Consider the following 20276-nt stretch of genomic DNA (forward strand, 5'->3'; position numbering starts at 1 on the left):
CTTCTGAATCACACTGAGCTGCTTTAGTAAAGTTCAACAATAAAAACATGGAGGACGCGTTGGCTAAGATCAGGTGAGCTAAATCCGTACCTGGGGCTGTCGCAGTGTCTGACAGAAGAGGAGACGCCGCCTCCACATGTCCTGCTGCACTCCTCCCAGGGAGACCACAGACCCCAGCCTCCATCCACACCCTGTGGGCGAGTCCCGTACGCTACGCACACCCTCTTGTAGCACCACTGCACAGTTGCAGATACGTGTAAGTATAGCAATTATCATATATAGTTATAGTTATATTTGATTTATTTATATAGCACATTTAAGCACAACAGGAGCGTTGACCAAAGTGCTGCACAAGAATACAACATACCTACTAAAATAACTTAGAGTATTGATAGCAAACACCAAATATGAATTAACAAATAACTCTCATGCTGTATTAAAAGCCAGCTTAGGCGCCTCGACTGCAAACGCTCGATCGCCTCTATGAGCCTCGGCCTTGGTAAAAGCAAAAGATCACGTGATCTAAGAGATCTAAGGGGATATAAGGCTGCAAGAGGTCAGAGAAATACCCGGAGCCTGTGCATCCAGGGCTTTGTAAGGCAACAATAACATTTTTAAATTAATTCTGGACAGGATATGTACTGCAACATCAGGCCTCGGCATATACGCTCTAATCTCAAAGAGAAAACAAAAGAAACACACGTGACTCACAAACCTACCAACGCATGTTTACTGAGATGATATTTTTCCCTTTTTTAAATTTGTAATCATGCAGGTATTTGATGACGTGCTGCTTCTTTATTCTCGTGAACACTCGGCCCTCACTTGCAGCCATATTTGGACGTTGTTTTGCTTTACTGCTTTACGCCCTAATTAAAACAAAAGCGCATTATTACCCCTTTCTCTATGGTGTTGGTCTGACAGATGGTTCCCTCTGCAGCGGGAATGCTGGTTGTGATACAACGGTTGCTCTTACTCATGCACCAAAGTTCACTGCAGACTTCCTGTGTGTGTGAATGAAAGAGAGTACAAAGAAAAAAACATTTGAGACGGCGAGACGTGCGATAAAAGAAAAGAAAGCATAAAGCGAGACAACCTGACGGTCAAAACCCAGACGTGAGAGCAGATGTGTGTCTTGTTCACCTTCCTCTCTTCTCCCTCTGTAGCAGTGCCTCCAACACCTGGCGGTGGGGGTTATGTTTTACTGTGTACACGTGCTCTGACCACGTAGTATCAATAATAACGAGTCTATAAAGCAGTTTGCTGTTCCAGATGTCCGCTCACTCTGAACCCGGCTCCGTAAAACTTGACCGTGCAATAAAGTGGATGCAAGATAAAGTGGATGCTATTAAGCGAAGGTACGATGTTTCACATCACAGATTTGTAAGGAGATTTGAAAGGCGCCTGCGAATGGACGCACGGTGAAAGAAAGTGAGGCTCGTTGTTTAAACAACACCAGTCCACAAGGATTAGCTGACTGTAAAGGCTGGCACAGGGAGAAAGTGTGTGTGGGTGTTATGGTGGGCACCACATGTGGGATGTGGAGATGTTTTGCTCTACAGATGGTCCTGGTTTTTGCTCTCAGATTCTGGATACTCGTCTCAGTCTTATTATTCTGCTGTTTAAGGTTCTGGTTTTTGTGTTTGTTGGATTTGGAGAGTTCCCGTTGTGCTTTCCTGCACTCGTTGGGTCTCGGTTTGAGGCTGTTTGTTTATACGATGCACTGGTTTTTAGTTTGTCTTGGTTTATGATAGCTGACTGTATTAATAATGGTTTCCTGTGTATTTGTTTACGCTCCGGCCCCCCTGCGTCCCCCTGTTAAGTGCTAGTGTTCATACCCGTGTCTGTGGGATTGTCCTGTTTTACTTTGAAGGGTTCATTTGTTCAGTTCTGCTTCCTGTCCGTCTCCCCTGATTCACCTGATTGTTTTCACCTGTAGTTTTCCTGCGTACAGGCTGGTGTGTGTGCTAACCTGTTTATTTCTCACTGAAGGAACGATGGGCTGGAGGTCAGTTCCTTAATCTTAATTATGCAAAAACTGTTTATTTCCATTGAGATTTAAGTTTCTTTGTGGATTTTATTGGTTTTCCATGTTTGTGGACTTTTGATCCCACTGGGACTTTTGTGTTTCTTGGATTATTATTCAGCTACTAAAGCTTCCTTTGTTTGTATCCTATGCTTCCTGTGCCACATGTTGGATCCTCTCCAGCTTTAAACACATATAACTGTGTCAACCAAGGTGTTCGAGGCACTGCATACACCTCAAGGGCAGAAACTTAAAAGGGCCTAAAAACAAAAAGTGTGCTGCGTGTGTGTTATTGATGACGACTGCATTGCAACAAACTGCTCCTTTCTGCCTCTCGATGGGTCTCCTGCTGCATTCATAATTGTCTATAACAGCAGGGATACTTAAGACAGGTTAAATACTATCACTAACGCAGCATGAAAGTGCAATTATATGGATGCCTGTTTATGCCACTTTTGCAGAGTTGAAAATTTTTGGGTCGTTATGTTGAACTCGACTACCCCCAAAGGGCAATTCTAAAACTTGGACGTTTTATGCTGATGTTATATGAAAATCTGTCCATGCCGCTTATCCAGGGTTGCGGGGACAGCACCCTGAGCAGAGCCCGGACCTCCTCCAGCCTCTCCAGGGAAGGTCCGAGATGTTCCCAGGCCAGCCAAGAGATATAACCTCTCCAGCTTGGTGTAGTGTCTAGTGTAGTATATTCATCTTCCTGTGTCATTGTAAAGACATTTCCTAATTTGTTTGACACTGACCTTTGACCTTAGAGTGTTACATACCATAATGGTATATTTAATTACGTTTACTCACATGGTTGGAGCAGAATAGGCTGAAATCTCCAAGCTGGAAAAACTTTTAAGGTGTAGTCGTGCAGTTTGACAATGAAGGTCAAAGCCAACCTCGGTACTCATGTCACGGTATATCGACAAGTCTGAAGACCACCCATAGCAAATTGGAGGTAATGTAAAGTTTTTCAACACACTAACATGAAATCTTTTTTCTCTCCAGTGGCAGAAACAATAAAAACGACAGACATCACTTAAACGTTTGTCCGTGGATCTTTTCAGAAAATATACTGTAAGAAAAAAATATGAATATTGACAAATTCTGTAAAAGTTGAGCGAAAGATAAGAAAATATACCCACCGCGTATTTGCACTGTCGAGACCTGATGCCGTACTGAAAGCGGCACTGTTCGTCTGCATCGTAGGCCTGACCTGGCGCTGTGGTGGGGTACACAAACTCCTGCTTTGGCGGGACGTTGTTCAGGCAGGAGCCCATACCTGAGCTACAGGTGCAAACGAGGAGACAGAAAGAAAAAACACTAAACGGGCTGCGGTAAGTTTTCCTGCTCCGTCTGCGACTCGGATGTTTCTCTGACCATCAGACATTTTACACCAGTCTTCATGAAACCGTTCCTTCCTCAACCCTCACATTTACAAATGATTTACGCCGCTGCAGATAATCTGACTCACTCCAGGAAGCTGGTGATGTAATCCCGGCTGCAGGCGGACCAGATGAACGGATTTGTCTTCATGGTGATGTGGTCAGCCATCAGCTTGGCAGTCTCCTGGCTGCGGGGCCCGCAGGCGTTCCCCATGCCGTCATGGTTCATCCCAAACCTAAAGCCCATGATGATACAGTGACAACACTTTGAGGCCATGTGGACGATAATAATCCCTGCAGCAGCGACGGGGACAGTGGAAAAAAGATCACTGTTGATAACCGAGAGGGATCTAAAGAACAGACATGTGAAAGATTACAGTCCACAGCTGTCTGACACGTCCACTTTCCATCTATCAAAAAAATCCCACCAGATGTTTCATTAGTATCATCTTAGGACAGCGGTCTCCAGGAGAACCTGGTACCCTGGTGGTGTTGTTGTTTTATTGGACATCGAGTCTGGGACTGATTTACACCTCATAAAGGCACATCTGTACGGCTTTAAAGGGGCTTAACGTCGTGTTATTATGTTTGAATAACAACAAAACGGCCAATTTTGTGTCACACGGGGTCAAGTTGAGAGCTGCCATTCTAATTAGGTTACTTTTATAATCAATTTCTAAGGAAATTTGTGAGGATTTGTTACTCTAGTATTAAATGCTTTCGCCTGGAAAAAGAAAACACGCCTTTTGTCAAGTCAAAGATTTTACACATCAAGACGTGATTAAAGAAATATCATCAGAAAATTATTGAAATACAACCCCAGACGTATGAACGGATTTTGACATTTTACATAACAACAAACTAAAAGCTGAACTTCAGAAGCAGCGTGAGAAAAACTAAGCACGCCTCTCGATTCAGAAGCTTGCAGAAGCTTTAGCAGCAATAACTTATTATTGTTTCCTGTGACTCTATCGAGTATCTCGCATCATTTGACTCCCCAATCTCACTCTGACTGGGCCGTCGCAGTACTCGATTACTTCGTTTTCTTAGGCATTCCCCACATGGAAAAGATCAATCGTATAAAGTTTGTATCTGTCTTGTGTGAAACTTGTATGAAAAGCATACAAGAGTGAAAACAGATACAAGATCCTTAAAAATTATATAAATGAAACTTGTATGTTTTGGATACTAAAACAATATATGAAAGTAATGAGAAAGTGGCCACTTTCATGAGTAAATCATGTAAGTTTTTACTATTTCTTTTCCATATGGGTCTGCTGTAGATGTGCTGCTGTGTTCGGTATAATCGTCCTGATTCATGAACCAATGATGACTTCAGAAGACGAGTTCATGGTTTGCTCAATGACTGTAAGGAGCCTCTGGCAGCTGAGCATTACAGTCAAACATCTCCACTCTGGTCTGTTCAAAGGACTTTGCTCTTAAAGTCTTGCCGCCTCTTCAGATGTAACTTTGCAAACTTAAGCCGTGCTGCCGTCTTCTTTTGGCGAGAAGAGGCTTTGTGCTGGCAACCCTTCCAAACAGGCTTTTTCTACTGGATTGTACTGAACTTTAGCATTTAGCATGCTTACTGAGGCCTGTGGAGTCTGATATCGAGCTCTCGGGGTTTTTGACTGACAACTGTCATGAATGTTTTTCACGTTCTTGGAAATCACCCTGTGAATCCTCATTGCTGATGTCTGCAGACCAGCAAACTGACAGAACTTCTGCTTCTTTGGAGGCGCTCACAGTTGCTGACGATCAGTTCATCAAGTGCTACTCACACTCTAGTCAGGGTTAGGGTTGGCTTTTTGAGTATTGACACGGTGTAATATGTCATGACTTATTGTTCATCGTAGATCATATTTACCTCATTTTCTCAGGATGTCCTGATACATAAAAGGCGACACTTTGTCGTACTCCTAACGGCGGGCATATTTTCATTCCTGAGGTTTCTTTCAGCAAAGAATTTTTGAATTATTCTTGAAAATAAGATAAGTAAGTAATAAGATTAATCAGCAAAGTCAGTACGCTTGCATGCTGAAGATCTTTGTAATTTATGCACAAAATTTTACAATGCAATGTTTGAATCTCTAAGATTTCACAAAAACGTAATTAATTGTTTGCTTTACTGTATTTGATTAACAGCTGTAACCTCAGAGTCACGTACAAGAAGCAAAGGAGTCCATGGCAGGCAGCGATATCACTCTCAGTAGCTGCGTTTGTTCTCAAAACGTTCCACCTCCCTGCAGAGTCATTCGTGTTTGGTCCCTTCATGTGTGCACGCTCATGTGTGCACGCTCATGTGTGCACCCTCATGTGTGCACGCTCATGTGTGCACCCTCATGTGTGCACGCTCATGTGTGCACCCTCATGTGTGCACCCTCATGTGTGCATATATATACATTAATTAGTCATGTTGACAAGGTACCCTCAGGGTTTGGGTGCTTTAAAAAACAAAGACCTGTGTTAACCATTAGGAAAGCAGAACCCTGATGGATCCACCATCTGCACGAATACTTCTCGATGCTATTTTCATACATAAATGAACGGGACGGTGAATTGCTGAAGGATACAACAGTAACAGATGTTGAGACAGAATTGTACTCCCGCTCGTGAGCGGATTTCACTGGGATGCAAAGGAACGACGTTCAGCGTTCTTACTGATGGATTTGAGTCGTGATGTTCGAGACTCGGTCCCCAGCAGAAGATCAGAAACACCCCGAAGGGACATTTCACGTTTCAGGAAGGACAACCAGGTCTAGTTCACGGATCACAGATTGTGCGTCTTTTTTATTTAAAGAACAGATGTTTGTCATCACGTGTAAAGCACTTACCCGTGGCCTCGGTGCTCGATTTCTAAAAGAAACACTTGTGGATTTTGACCCCGTTTCCGGAGGTTTATAACACAACCCCCCAACGCATACTTTGAAACAAGGCTGACACATTTATACGGCATTTTCGTGGGATGGTGGTTGAAAGACATTTCAGCATCGCTATAAATCAATTCGTTTAAATCCCAGACAGCTTCAAACCCATGTTTAAGTCTGGTGCACGGACAGCTGCGATGGATCTACTCATCGAGTTGGCAGCCGGTTTAATATTTGCAAAGGCCGTATATTCTGGAAACGACGCTGCCGTCTGTGGCCAGCAGCATCGAAACTGAAGGAATATTTGTAATTCTTCTGCTGTCTGACACCTCGAGCTCTCCAACGCTCCTGCCTCTGTGGCGAAGATGAATTTGTCCTGGAATTCACAAACTTGCGGGATTTTCCTATCATTCGACAGATTTTTATCGAGCCAGAGTAATTAAATTAGAAATACAAGTAAACGATGTTGCACAGCGATGAGATGATATCAAACAGAAGTCTCTCTTTTTTGTGCAACATCTGCAAATGTGTCCAGGAAATTAAAAATGAGAGCGTGCATGCGTTTGTTACTCACGTGTGTCCAATCTCATGGGCGATAGTGAAGGCCGTCCCCAGGCCGATGTCCTCGTTGATGCTGCAGCTCCTCTCTGGCTCACACATCCCTCCTACCGGAGCCAGACCTGCAGAAATGCACTCTATGAATATAAAAAACAACTCTTCTCTGAAGCAAGCACACGAACCGAATGAGAATCCCAACTGAGAGAAAGGATGATGTTCCCAGCAGCCGCAGCTCACTATTTTGCCAACTCTGCTTTTAGTAAAGCGTGCGTTGTTATCAGTAAACATGCAGAGTGTAAAAGTACACAGATGCACATCATTTGCATCGCACCTTCTTGAGCATGTAAGAACTTTAAACATGCATGCACACTGTTTTTAACGTCAAACCTGCAACTCTTTGGAAAGTAAGAGCACACTGGGTGGGACCCTTGAAATTATTCTCAGATGAGTAACTGATTTCAGAGTTAAGGATGGAAGAAGGTGTAGGGTTACGTTTATGGTTACGGTTGGGAGGAAGCATGAAGCTGTGACGGTCAGGGCTAGGAGAAAGAGTCAGCGGGATCAGAAATCTGGAAGTTTGTGGTCACGTGTGATGGAAGGTTACCTAGAGTTTCACAGGGCTTGTTTTTTTGGATGCAGATGTCGTACCTGCAAGACGTGAGGAAAAACAAAAAGGAGGTTTGACAGTCGTACACAACAAGGTGCAGAAACTGCATCAGCTGCTGCTTAAGATACATGTGAACACACTTGGACACGCAGCGTAGTCACACATGCACACAGTAGCGACAGCAGACGGATAAAGTTTTAAAAGAACAATAGGCGGAAACCGCGGACGGTCACTGCGGTGTCATCGCGTCTGAACAGCTTCCATCCCCGCTTGATAAATGCTGCTGTAAAACCGAGCTGTTCTCACCAAGACCGCATCTCAAAAAAGTCGTGACATTTATCTGCTTTCACGCCCCACCTCCCCTCGCCAACGCTAACCTCCCGCAGCTCGAGTTCGCGGCACATTCTTTTGCACAGAATAGGAAAGTATTTGTGGCAGCGCTGCCCGAGCACAAGTGCGTTCAGATGACTCTGACCAAACCGTGGCCGTGCTGTTCACTGTTGCACATTCCTGAGTCAATAGCACCAGTGTTTTTTTTGTTTTTACTTAACATGCATCTGCCACTGGTGTCTGCATTTTGTGCATTAAATGCGAGTATTCAAATAACGTAAACTATGATTCATCACCTTTTTCCCCCCAAAGTTAAACTATGTCAGTGTTTGTTTTATCTCCCTTTTTGGGGGCTGCAAAAATGAGATTGTAAGCATACGAACACTCATGCCTGCCATAAATGTTGACTTGCACAGAGTCTGTATCAGTTTGCAAAAAGCTATACTGTATAAATTTCCCCCATCCCTTAAGCAGAGCGATGCCAAAACACCGGTTCAGGAAAAGTGGAATGAAGAGAAGTTAAAAACAATCTTCAGTGTCGGGCAACACTCGGACTACATGCTGTCGTTTAAGACGAGTTAATCGAGGGAGCCGCGTCAAATTCAGCCTGTCGGGACTTGATAGCACATTAAATCCATCCATGAGATCCAGTGAACTCGGAGGAGGAGGCGGATCATCTCGGTGTCACTGTCTGATCAGGTGCTGAGCTGTGTGGCGCCTGAACTGGACTCTCCTGGTCAGGTCTTACTGGCTGGGCCAACCTTACTACATTTAGTTTTCAACACACGATTGATTCTGTTGACTCTTAATTGAGGTTATTTGTTCCTACGAGGGTCACAAGCGGACATTCCCGCAGGACAGGTTTTTCTTTTCGAGGTTTCCGACCTGGTGATGAGCACGGCGGTGTCGTGATGAGCAATGCCGTTGTCAGGTATAGCGTTCCCGTAGCTGCTGCGGTGCTGGATGGTTTTCTGCCACTTGCAGAAGCTGTCTAAAGACTTCCCCGCATGATGGTTGATCTCCAGTGTGGGCTGGTGGGGACAGACAGAAGCACTTCCTTTGTTTAAACACAAAACAATCAGCTTCAGGAATGAACGAAAGATACTTAATGTGAAGTTATTCCAACATCAACAACAATTACAACAATGCTATAATAACCCCGTCTTCCTGTATTGCAGCGATTGAGGCATTTTTCCACCGCAGCATTGCATGTTAGTCCCTCAATCCTGTAAAAGATATGTAGAAGCGCGGAGGGAGTGCTCTGCTGGCCACAGCTGGCGAGAACTCGTAACCCAGGAATGTGTGCGGTGACATAACTAGTAATTGTCTTATCCCACAGTCCCTCATTTCTGGCCCTACTGCTGTCCTCATTTTCCTTTCCAGGGGCAGCTTGCCTATTCAGACCTGGAAAACGGCAGCAGGAGCGCTTGCACAGAACACTCTCGATCCCGCCCCGACCTCAACGGTCCACGGAGTAAGAATAACAACACTAATACTCGCCTACCGCTAATGACCCTAACATTTACTTCACTACCATGTGAGATAACGAACATATCCTGGCACTAAATTACGGGCTCTAATTTTGAGGCGCTATGAAAAGCATGAATCATAAATGTTCCCTAATAAGACGGCCACAGAGGAAACCTCAAAGCAGCAGTAATTCCCCTTTAATTCAGCATGATTCATCTGTCAAAGTGCTACAAGGTTAACCTTAAAACGGAGCCGGGTACACGTCTCACCGCATGCTGTTAATGGCAGGCTAATAAGGTCGTTTACTACAGAGTCACATGGCACAGTCGTCTGCTGAGCTGTGCTGGTAAGGTCGTGCACTTTTTTATGAGCTAAACTCCTGCCCTGCGGTCAGGTGTGGACTCTGTCTCCGGCAGCTGCATCTTTTCTGACCTGCAGTCACTCGCTGGCGTTATAATACACGTGAAAAGGAGTCTGCAGCCATATTATCGGCAGCGCCTTGAGCTAAATGCTAGCATGAGTGCGTCTTCTGTGTTCACCTTCTCTTGTTCAACATGTGACTCTACCCCTGATTGTGCTCCTAAATGAAAAGGTCGATCATTCTTCCCTTATTACAATCGTATTTTTTTAAATGGATGTACACATAAAGCAATAATTTGTTAAATGTAACTGAAATATATCAAATCAAAAGTGAATTTATTCAAATAATCAGTGGGGGAAAATGTGCTCGGTGCCAATCAATTCAAGTTTATCTGCCTAGAACCCACTAAACCTTTGAGTGCACCAAAAAACCACATGCTGCCAGTGGATCATAAAAGCCGTTAGTTATGTATATTCTGTCACAGTAAGTTTTACTTATATAGTGCCAAAATCACCTCAAGGCACTTTACCTGTAGGTAAAGACCACACAGTATTAGAGAGAAACCCCTATGAGCAGCACTTTGGCGACAGTGGGAAGGAAAAACTCTCTTTTAACAGGAAGAAACCTCCGACAGAGCCAGGCTCAGGGAGGGGCGGGACAAAAGACACACTAGGACCAAAGCATTAGTATTAGCAGTAATTCATGCACCTTACCTGGTCTTCCATGAGCAGGATGAGCCGCGTCACCACGATGTTGACTGCATTCCCCAGGCTAGAATCCTGGAACAGTTTGGCAACCTGACCTCCAGGGAAACAAGAAAAGACCAGTCTTAAAAACGGCTGATAGAACAGCCGAGCACACCGCGGCGGGCTTTTTCCTGGCAATCGTTAGCGTATGTTCTGTAGATGACAGACATGTTTTCCCGTCATTTCTCCCCGCTGGAGCCCAAACGAAAAAAAGAAACAAAAAACCACTGGGGACGAGAGAAAACGGGACTTTGATGAATACAAATACAGATCCCGCCGCTCTGACTGCATAAACAGGTGCTTTTATTTTAACCACGGTTTCATCCATATGGTGGTTTGAAAGTCAGAGCATACTGCACTGGAGAGGAGAGCTTTGTATCTAAACAGACCAGAGCCATACACTTCTATGCTTGTGTCTTCATTTTCTAGCTAGGCGTTCACATTAAACGCAGCACTAATGTGTTCTCCGTGTACAACAGCTTAAGCACTGACCTTCCAAATCATCACCCTGGAAAGTCGGGAATAATTTGTGCAGCCAGGGCAAAAAGAATGCAGCTAAGTGACTTTAATGTATAACCAAAAGAAACGGGACTATTTTTAGAGCAAATCTGTATTAAAGAACCAAGAGCGATTCCTTCCCGCGTGCGTACGGTTTTCCAGTGATTAACTGCACGTACGAAAGCCTCACTGACTAAAACATGTGGCCTCCCCGAGGAGAAATCAGGCAACAGCTACGCATTTGTTTTTCTTTCTTTCTGTCTATAAACATTAATAATACATCCCCCGTAAGCCTGACTCGGCCTTGGAGACTTATTCCTGTCAGTGAAGACGACCCTGTTCTTTCCAGCTCGCCTTTAATCAGCTGAATAACATTTCCTTCTTTGCTTCGAAAGACGCCAGGCCACCAAATCACGGCCATGTGACAGTCAGTCGCTGAAAGCTGTTTTTTTTTCTTTTTTCATTAGAGGAAGAGGAAAGCTTTTGCGTTGTGAAACTTACAATATTCATGACTGCCAGGATGTATTGCTCGATGTCCCTGCGGCCGTGATAACCCACCATCATCTTATCAGCTACTACCAGCGTCTCCACGTAGCGCTCCCGGCTGACCGAACGCTTCAGAGGCAGCTGGCCACGGCCGACGTGATGAGGAGGCGTCTTCAGCGTCCGCTGCCACCACGACGCGCCCTTCATCGGCTTCTCGTCTGAGGCAGATCACACAATCTTACATTTTGACAGCGTGCTGTTGAAAAGAGCTCAAGTTGATCCAGCTTTGTATCGGAAACAGATTCTCTCGCTTTTCCCATCATTTGACCACAGATTAATAATAATTACAGCAATAACAGCAATCAGACGAAACACTCGACACACTTTGCGGAATCGTAGGGCAGATTTTAAAGGGCAGCTTTACAAAGTATCTTTCTTTTCTTATATTTGTCAAACGGCGGCTTTCCAAACATACTTGTGCTTTTTCAGCAAACGCCCTGTAACACAGACTCGGTCACGCCTAATCACAACCGGGAACGCAGACACAGCCGCAGCCTTCTGCTGCTGGCTGGTGCACAGACTGGCCTGCGGATGTTTACTCCTCCGGTCTGGACCTTAACGCCGCTACTAAAAAAGACCAGAATATCTCTCGTCTCACCAATGACTCCGCAGGATTGGCCCTTGTACTGATGGCGAAGCGATGACCGCTTATAAACCACATGGGGGCGCCCCTCTGCTCTCTCCTCGCGCTCTGTCCCGGTTTGGTTATCTGGTGAGACAAGGGGTTCAATCAGGTACTCCTCTCCCCCAGCAACAATCACCCCCTGCTGCAGAGAAACAGATTTGAAGAATAGAATAAAATGAGGATTGCCATCACGGCACACAGATGACTTTACAGTGCGAGTGTTTTCCTGAGAAACTCTTTTCAAAAAGTGAAAACAGATGAGCCAGTTAAGCTCACATACCTATGCCTAAAATATGCTCACTGGACACTTTATTAGGTACGCCTAATCAGCCAGTCACACGGCAGCAACTCAAGCATGACCAGGACGACCTGCTGAAGGTGATTTAGGTGACTTTGAACGTGGATTGTTTAAGAAACTGCTGATCTCCTGCTATTGTCACAACCATCCCTAAGGTTTACTGAGGATGGTCTAAAAAAGAGAAAATGTTTTCTGGATGAAAAGCAGAGATCAGACGGTCAGACTGCTTTCAGCTGACAGGAAGAGATGATGGCGCAGCACGTTGAACCTTGGTGGGCGGCAGCTTCAGACGACCACAACAGGTGCTACACCTGCCAGGAATCTGAGGATGCGGATCACACCGGCTCCTCGAGATCGGACGACAGCAGATTGGAAAAACATCGGATGGTGGAGTGTAAACGAACGCACGCATCCTCCACATCCTGCTTCTACGGTGCAATCCGTCAGCCTGCTGGTGGCGTTAATGGTGCGCAGGGTATTTTCTTGGCACACTTTAGATTATTTGGGTGAAAGTGAACAACGCTAGCGAACCTTCAAACTTCACAGGAAACAGCTCGATCGTCCCGTCTGTGTTGGGCCCTTTGGGCGGTGCACACATACACAGACGAGCACACATGAGAGCATGAAAGAGTGAATGAGAGCGAGGAAAATGAGAGAGCGAGACAGAGAGAGCGATACACTAACACTTCCTTTGATTCCGCTCAGATGTGTTGGCTTTGGTCGGAGCGAGAGTCTCCTCACCCGAATGGCGGCGGCAGCTTTCAAAGTGCTTTTAATCCCATAATAAAGTTAGTGACGGTCCTCTGGACACACAGCCCGCTCGCCGGTGAATGCGCTCACGCTGGTTTGACTAACAGTGATTACGTGTCCAGCTTATTAACGCTTTGCGAACACGTCTAATCCTCAGCTGCGTATACAACTGTTATTTTGGGGTCTGCTGTTTGTAGTGAGAGGATACACAGATACACAGCGCTGTGAATACAGCAGAATGAATTCATCCAACGAAACGGGGCGCAGAGGAGAACAAGCTCTCACCCGCCGACGAGTGTGAGCGAGTTGTCCGCCGTGGAGGGCTGAGGTGACTTCAAGAGAAAGAGAAATGGATCCGGTGTCTTTTAAGGGTCACGTCAGACAGCTGTAAGATGTCATTTACACTTTCTAGAGATCAAAGCGAGCATTACAGAGCACGACGCACTGCAGGTTACAGGTAGACGTTTAACAGATTGCAGTTATTAAATTTATTGGACATGACACTATGTTAACCCTCATATAAGTAACTACTGCTGTCTTGATTTGCTGTAAACCTGAGAATGATGGAGGAGCTGTTATCACCTTGTGCACCTGGGCAATTACTTAGATCAGTGCATGGGGCACTGTCGGTTACTACCCAGGTCTTGGCTAGCAAACAAAGTTGAGCAAGCTTAGAGCCTCCACGCTGTGAAACAAGTCTGACCACCGAGATCATAATGGCACTTAAAAAAAATAATTTTCTGACTTTCTTCTTGAAACACTTTTATTACAAGTAAAAAGCCTCTGTGAATGTCACAGTACTGAGTGTTTCAGATTCTCATTTAATATTCTTTGACTTCTTAGTGGTCTTAGTCCTGCCTCAGTGTTTAGTCTCTGTTCCCATGTTTACTCTGTGCTTTTGTCCCATGTTTCATGTATAATCACCCTTGTCTCTATGTCCCTGTGTCTCCCGTGTGTTGTATACTCAGGCCTGAAGTTCTCTGTCGCTACATCTTCCCTGTGTTCCACATCTAGTTACCGTATTTTTTGTACATAAGGCATATCGGACAACAAGGCGCATTAATCAAAACAAAACAGTCAGATAAGTCAAACTTTACTCAGCTCATTCTTCTTGCTTCCTCCTCTTCCCTACCATTGATTCATTGATGCTGAATTCTCTTGCAGCTGCTCTATTCCCATGTTGTTGCAGTATATTAATGACTAACCTTGTATTGTGGATGGATTATCTCAGTTGTTCTCCTGACTGAAGTTTGGTCCGTTTACAGCATCCTGCCATGCGATTGCATTTGTCCCTAACCATCGGGAACCCTCATGTTAACTTTTATCAAGTGGAAAAAAGTTAGCGTTCAACCTCCAGCTTCACTGTTTATGCTATGCTAACATAGCTGTGTAGCTAGCAATCATGTAGCACATCATTATATAGCAGCTAGTCCAACTTCAGTAACCCTACAAACGTCACTGCTGTTTAGTTTTCTGTCTTCATTTATGTTGGAAGTGATAGCAGAGCTGTACGTTTGAATGTTTCAGAAATCTCTCAGTCAGAACATGCTATATCATGTTTAGGTGGAAGCTAGCGAGCTAACTTCCTGCTAACTTCTAACTCTGTTAAATGTAATAAATCCTGTTTTCATGGATGCCTGGATGTTAAACTTAATTGTTACACCTGGTAAAGCAGCAACGCTGATCATTTTATTAAAGATGAAAGACTTTAGACAGTTTTTCACTCTCAGTGATGCTGTGGATGGAGTTTAGGACCCAGATTCCTCCTCGAGGCTCCTGACTACAGTAGCCGTGATGCTCCAACAATCCATCAAGTGCGGCTTCACAACTACCAAAGTTGCACTAAAACATTTTTGAGAGTGAGTTGGATCCGCCTCCACTGTCTGCGTTTGGGTCCGCATCCTCCTCACGCCGCCCTCGCAGACGTGACAGTGAGTGTTTGATTTTTACCCATCTTTAGTTTTATGGGTTTTTATCAATCTCTGGGATTTTAATATACTTTGATTTCTTTCTGTAAACCTTCTAGTAACTTAGAACAGTCAACAGCTTTATTCGCCACATGCAGGTTGCCCCCGCAGTGGACTGGACCACTGAATGGTAGAAAAGTCTAAATAAAGTTTATTACTGCCTTTTCCTCGCAACCATCTATCACAAGCAACTTTACACTATGACACAACATAAATCCTCAGAATGGAAATACTGATAGTCAGGGATTTCTTATACAATTATTATAAACTAACCAGACACTTCATTAATTACACTCTTTACACTGCTGGGTTGGACACCACCCCACCACCGCCTACTTTTTTAGGGCTTCAGACACATCTTAAATCTTTGTTCCACAGATTTAACAAGGTGCTGGAAATTTTAATCCATACAGATGTGATAGCATCACACAGCTGCTGCGGATCAGTCCTGTTCCATCACATCCCAAAGGTGCTGTATTGTATTGAAACTGGTGACTGTGGAGCCCGTTTGAGTACAGCGAACTCTTCTTTATTTTCAGGAAACCAGTTTAAGATGATCTGAGCTTTGTGACGTTGCCCCTCATCTTGCTGGAAGCACCATAAGAAGATGGGAACACCGTGGAAGTCCATAAAGACATGAACAAGGTTTTTATCGATGAACTGATTCGTATTGTTTCTGTCTGACACTGACGTTTGAATGTGGCGGCAGTAATCAGGACTCATCAGACCAGACAACGTTTTTCCAGTCTGCTATCATCATCATCATCATTCTGGAGTCTGCAGTTTCCTGTCTTAGCTGACAGGGGTGGCAACCTGTGTGGTCTTCTGCAGCCGAAGCCCGCCTGCTTCAACATGCACAATCAGAGACGCTCTTCTGCATACCTCCTTTGGAACGAGCGGTTACTTGAGTTGCTGTTGCCTTCTGGTCAACATGAAGCATTGACAACTGACCCCAACGAGGTATTTTCTCACAAAAAATACAGATCGCTGGAAATTTTCTGACCATTCTCTGTAAACGGATGGCTGTGCGGGAAAATCCCAGCAGATCAGCAGTTTCTGAAATACTTAGACCAGCTCGTCTGTCACTAACAGCCACGTTCAAAGTCACTTAAATCATATTTACACCACAATTTCAGCAAATCGTATGCTTACGTGTGATTGGCTGATTAGATATTTGCACCAAGTGGACCACACTTGAAAGGTACGCCTAACAAAGTTGCTGGTAATCACCTTAAAAAGCTTTAAGTCTACAGTAGCAGCGCTGGACTGGACACAATTAATGATCTCATCTTTTAAAGTGAAAAGTGTCTCTTTTGTAGCATAAATTCTTCCTTTCAGATAAGGTTTAGAGCTGCTCGAGGACTCGAGGTTTGCTAAAGTGTCACGCTTTGATGTCAGGATCTGCTGCTGCTGCCGTCACTCAGTGTACGAGCTGTGGATTTGACCGGGAGGGTCGAGTCTTACCAGGCCGTTACAGTTGCTCAGGGCCACTTTGCTGGAATGCGGTTGGTCTTGGAGGTGTCCCACATAGTGGCAATGAGGAGAGTAAGGGTGACTCCAGGCTAAACGACCCCTCTTCCAGTACTCCACCTGGAACTGCCGTGACAGCAGGCTTCCCTGTAGCGTCAGGTTGAGCAGGAAGTTGTTCCGGGATGTCGACAGCTGGTAGAAGAGCTAATAGACAGAAAGATGCACAAGAAATTAATAAATATATGTATTTTTAATTTTTAAAAAGTTACATAAAAAAGCATAATACAGAGTCAGGAAGCCTGTCTTCAGTGCTGCGCCTTCTTCTTTGGTGGTGTTCAGTTATTTTTGAGTCCAGCATCTCGCCACTGGGTCCTACACGTACTGGGATGGCGATCTCATACTGGCCTAGACTGGATAGGAAAGCAGCTAGAGGGGGAGAAATAAAGACAGTGTAAAATCAACACCAGAGTTTAACTAGATAAAGACAAAATTCAGCTTCTTCCAAGTGACTCTAATAAAAAATACAAACCTGGAGGATTTGCGAGCTGCTTATTTTAAATCACACAATGGGCTTTTTTATTGAGTGACTAACCCAGTTGGAAAAGAGGAACTTGCAGACTTTTTGGCCTCCGCTCCAAGTACCCCTCCTTCACAAGGCCATAAGGATGTTCCCATGGTTACCTTGAAACTGTATACTTCCTGTCTGTGCAAGAGGCCGGCAATGATTTATTGTCCAAACTCGCTCAGCTCCAAACAGCCGGCGTCAGCTTACTAACGGGGAAGGGTCACTAGCAAAAGGAGCCCAGCTTAAACCTTTGGTCTCGCTTGGTGGAGAAGCGGCCCCTTCCCACACAGAGTAAATACCCAGAGATCAGAGCTCCCTGGTACAGACTTAAAAAGCTCCAGACCAGGAAAAATCTCTCTGAAGGCAGCAGATAGCTGTGCCTGGAATAAACAGCGCAATTACAGCACAAACACTGCGTTCACACAGACTTTGTGAGGCTGCAGTGTATTTGTGACATGGGAACGTTAGTGCAAAACACAACCGGCATTCGAGCCTTTCGAACTGTGGGAACCAAAACACAAATGCAGTTTCTGCATTTCAGATTTCACGGTTAATCTTCCAGCCCCGTGTCGGCAAAAAACACCCTTTCAACACAAAGGACGCAGCCCTCGTGTTTAGTCTAAATTAGATTGAGACTAAACATGTTTCAGGTATCTATTCGTCTGTCATCTCCTCCCTGTCCAACAGCGTGTTCCCACTTTTCCTCATTATCGCACCTCCACACCAAGCTGCACACCTGCACCTCATTACCACATCGCTTTTTGCCGTATTCCTCTGCAAGATTATCGAATGTGTTGCAGCCACGGCGTCATACTAACTTGTTTCATCTGTCTATTAATGTTCTGCCATAAAATCCAGCTCCCTAGTAAACTCTGATTTTTAGCTTACATAGTGTTTGGGTCTCGGCTTGTTTCATTGGGCGAGTAGTAATTCATTTTTATATCAGTACTTCTCTCACACCAACCAATCACAGCAGATGGCTCCGCCCCTCCCTGAGCCTGGTTCTGCCGGAGGTTTCTTCCTGTTAAAAGGGAGTTTTTCCTCCCCACTGTCACCAAAGTGCTGCTCATAGGGGGTCACAAGATTTTGGGGTTTTCTCTGTATTATTGTAGGGTCAACCTCACAATATAGAAGCACTTTGTTGTTGTGATTTGGCGCTGTAGAAATAAAACTGAATTAAATTGAATACTGCTACTGAAACCAATCAGACAGTGCATTAAATACAGACAGTCAAGTGATATATTTTTTATACTGTAGTCAACATTAACATTGCATTAAGAGTGCATGCACCAGCTTTATAAAAACTTATTCTGGGTCAAAGTCTGTTTTTCCTTAACAGATCTGATCATTTACATATGCCTGTGTAGGTTCTCACTCATTCGGGGCATGGTAGTCTTAGGAGCTTGGAAACAAAGCGACTGGACTTCTTTAAGTAACTTATAGAAGCTTAAAGCTGAAAGAAACTTAAAGAAGTCCAGTCGCTTTGTTTCCAAGCTCCTTAGACCTTCATTTAGATAAACAACTGCTTGGATGTATTTCAACATAGACACTGTGCCAAAAGCTTACTATTTGGAGACACACTTCAACACTACCTCCCACTTCATTGGGTACACCTGTTCAACAGCTTATAAATGCATATATCTGATCAGCCACAATCGCATGGCAGCAACACAGTGCAAGTGCATTACAACCGAGCACCAGAACGGGGAAGAAGGCTGATTGTAAGGCAGTAGTAACTCGAATATCCACTCACTAATCTCAGTCCAGCACCTTTGGGTATGTGTAGAACCAAAGAGTCACATCGTGGACATGCAGGCAACAAATCTGCGCCAACTGTGCGATGCCGTCATGTCGACACGGACCAAAATCTGTGAGAAATGTTTGCAGCAACTGGTTGGGTCTGTGCCATGTTTTAAAGCAGCTTTGAAGGTGAAACGGCGTCCGACCCAGTAGGAATATACCCACTGAAGTGGCTGGGAAATGTCGGTGGAAAAACAGAACTTAAACCTAAAAGCATACTGCAATCCACACAGATGCATACCTAATATCTGCTTTATAGCTGAAGCATTGGAAATGAAAATGAGATGAAACCCTGAATTCTCAGAGTGAGCGTCAGCGGCAACATCCGTTACTTCTTATTTACTCACCAAAATAGCTCTTATTCTCATTATTACTTTTAGCCATGACTCTCCTACAGTGGGCAATCGAGGCACCCCACTGGCATTTTTCCCCCCCAAACTTCCTGAAAAGCATTAGATTTCCCACAACAAATCCATCCTGTTCTTGTAAAGCACAGCATGTAAGCCAGCAGGTGGTATTTCCCCTACGTTTGAAGCACAGGAAAAACTCCTGGACAGAAAATGTAAGTACTAATAAAGCAGATAGAATTTGTGTCTATAGAAGAAGTTAACGAGACCTCACACAGAATTAAGAGTAATGAAAACCAGAAGACACATGAACCTACAGTCTAAAGCTACAGCTTGGGCGAACTCAACAAATCCTCATTCCCACACCCACAGGGACACGAAACACCGGCAGCTTCAAAGGATTGTTGTGAAAACAGTTACAGGAGACATTTGTGAATGCTATGAACTCAGAACAGCCAGCGAGAAGTAAGAGTGCAAAAATAGTTATCAACCCTTTAGCGAGCCATTAGAGGTGCAGTCTTAGATTTGCTGTATTAAAGCTTCTAAAAATAGCACTATACAAAAGTCTTGAGTCATGCCTCATTTCTTTATATTTTGCTTTCTTATTATTTCTTTGTGGTCTTTAAAATTTTTCAGAGGAATGTTTTTGTGTCTTAAGGCACGTATCACTGACCTGTGACTCACTCAAGCATAAAAACAGCATCTAACTCAAGAAATGGACCCGTGGTGTGTTCAAACACAACAGATGACCTTTAAATTGTATTTTAGGAACTTTGTTTCTAGCAATTCGGTGGAAAAACACGTGATTTATTTCCCTTTCTTTTGCTGAACTTATGAGAAAAATAACACAGGCATAAAATCGTATTTTTGCACCGATGAGGTGATTCCCAACGACCTATTAGGTGAAAATTTGGCATGTCTCGGCCAGTGTTGGTCAAGTTACTTGAAAAAAGTAATCAGTAACTAATTACTGATTACTTCCCCCAAAAAGTAATCCTGTTACTTTACTGATTACTTATTTTCAAAAGTAATTAATTACTTAGTTACTTTTTAAAAACAC

At 44.2% G+C, this 20276-nt stretch overlaps 1 protein-coding gene across 2 annotated transcripts in view; it reads right to left on the bottom strand.

Moving 5' to 3' along the window:
* adamts10 (ADAM metallopeptidase with thrombospondin type 1 motif, 10) overlaps positions 1–20276 on the bottom strand; it is a 50885-nt gene that overhangs the window by 20626 nt on the left and 9983 nt on the right. For both annotated transcript variants that reach the window (XM_005733137.1, XM_005733138.1), the window contains exons 3-14: positions 16791–16930; positions 16499–16708; positions 11993–12161; positions 11350–11552; positions 10318–10401; positions 8659–8804; positions 7441–7484; positions 6853–6958; positions 3501–3647; positions 3172–3313; positions 897–1004; positions 91–236 (exon numbers count right to left, since the gene is read on the bottom strand). In XM_005733137.1, the coding sequence (XP_005733194.1) occupies positions 91–236; positions 897–1004; positions 3172–3313; positions 3501–3647; positions 6853–6958; positions 7441–7484; positions 8659–8804; positions 10318–10401; positions 11350–11552; positions 11993–12161; positions 16499–16708; positions 16791–16930 (1645 nt within the window). The remainder of the gene's footprint in view (positions 1–90; positions 237–896; positions 1005–3171; positions 3314–3500; positions 3648–6852; positions 6959–7440; positions 7485–8658; positions 8805–10317; positions 10402–11349; positions 11553–11992; positions 12162–16498; positions 16709–16790; positions 16931–20276) is intronic.

The sequence above is a fragment of the Pundamilia nyererei genome, unplaced genomic scaffold (genome assembly GCF_000239375.1).
Source record: "Pundamilia nyererei isolate P.nyererei 1_Seehausen unplaced genomic scaffold, PunNye1.0 scaffold00050, whole genome shotgun sequence".
In the NCBI taxonomy this organism is placed as follows: Eukaryota; Metazoa; Chordata; class Actinopteri; order Cichliformes; family Cichlidae; genus Pundamilia; species Pundamilia nyererei.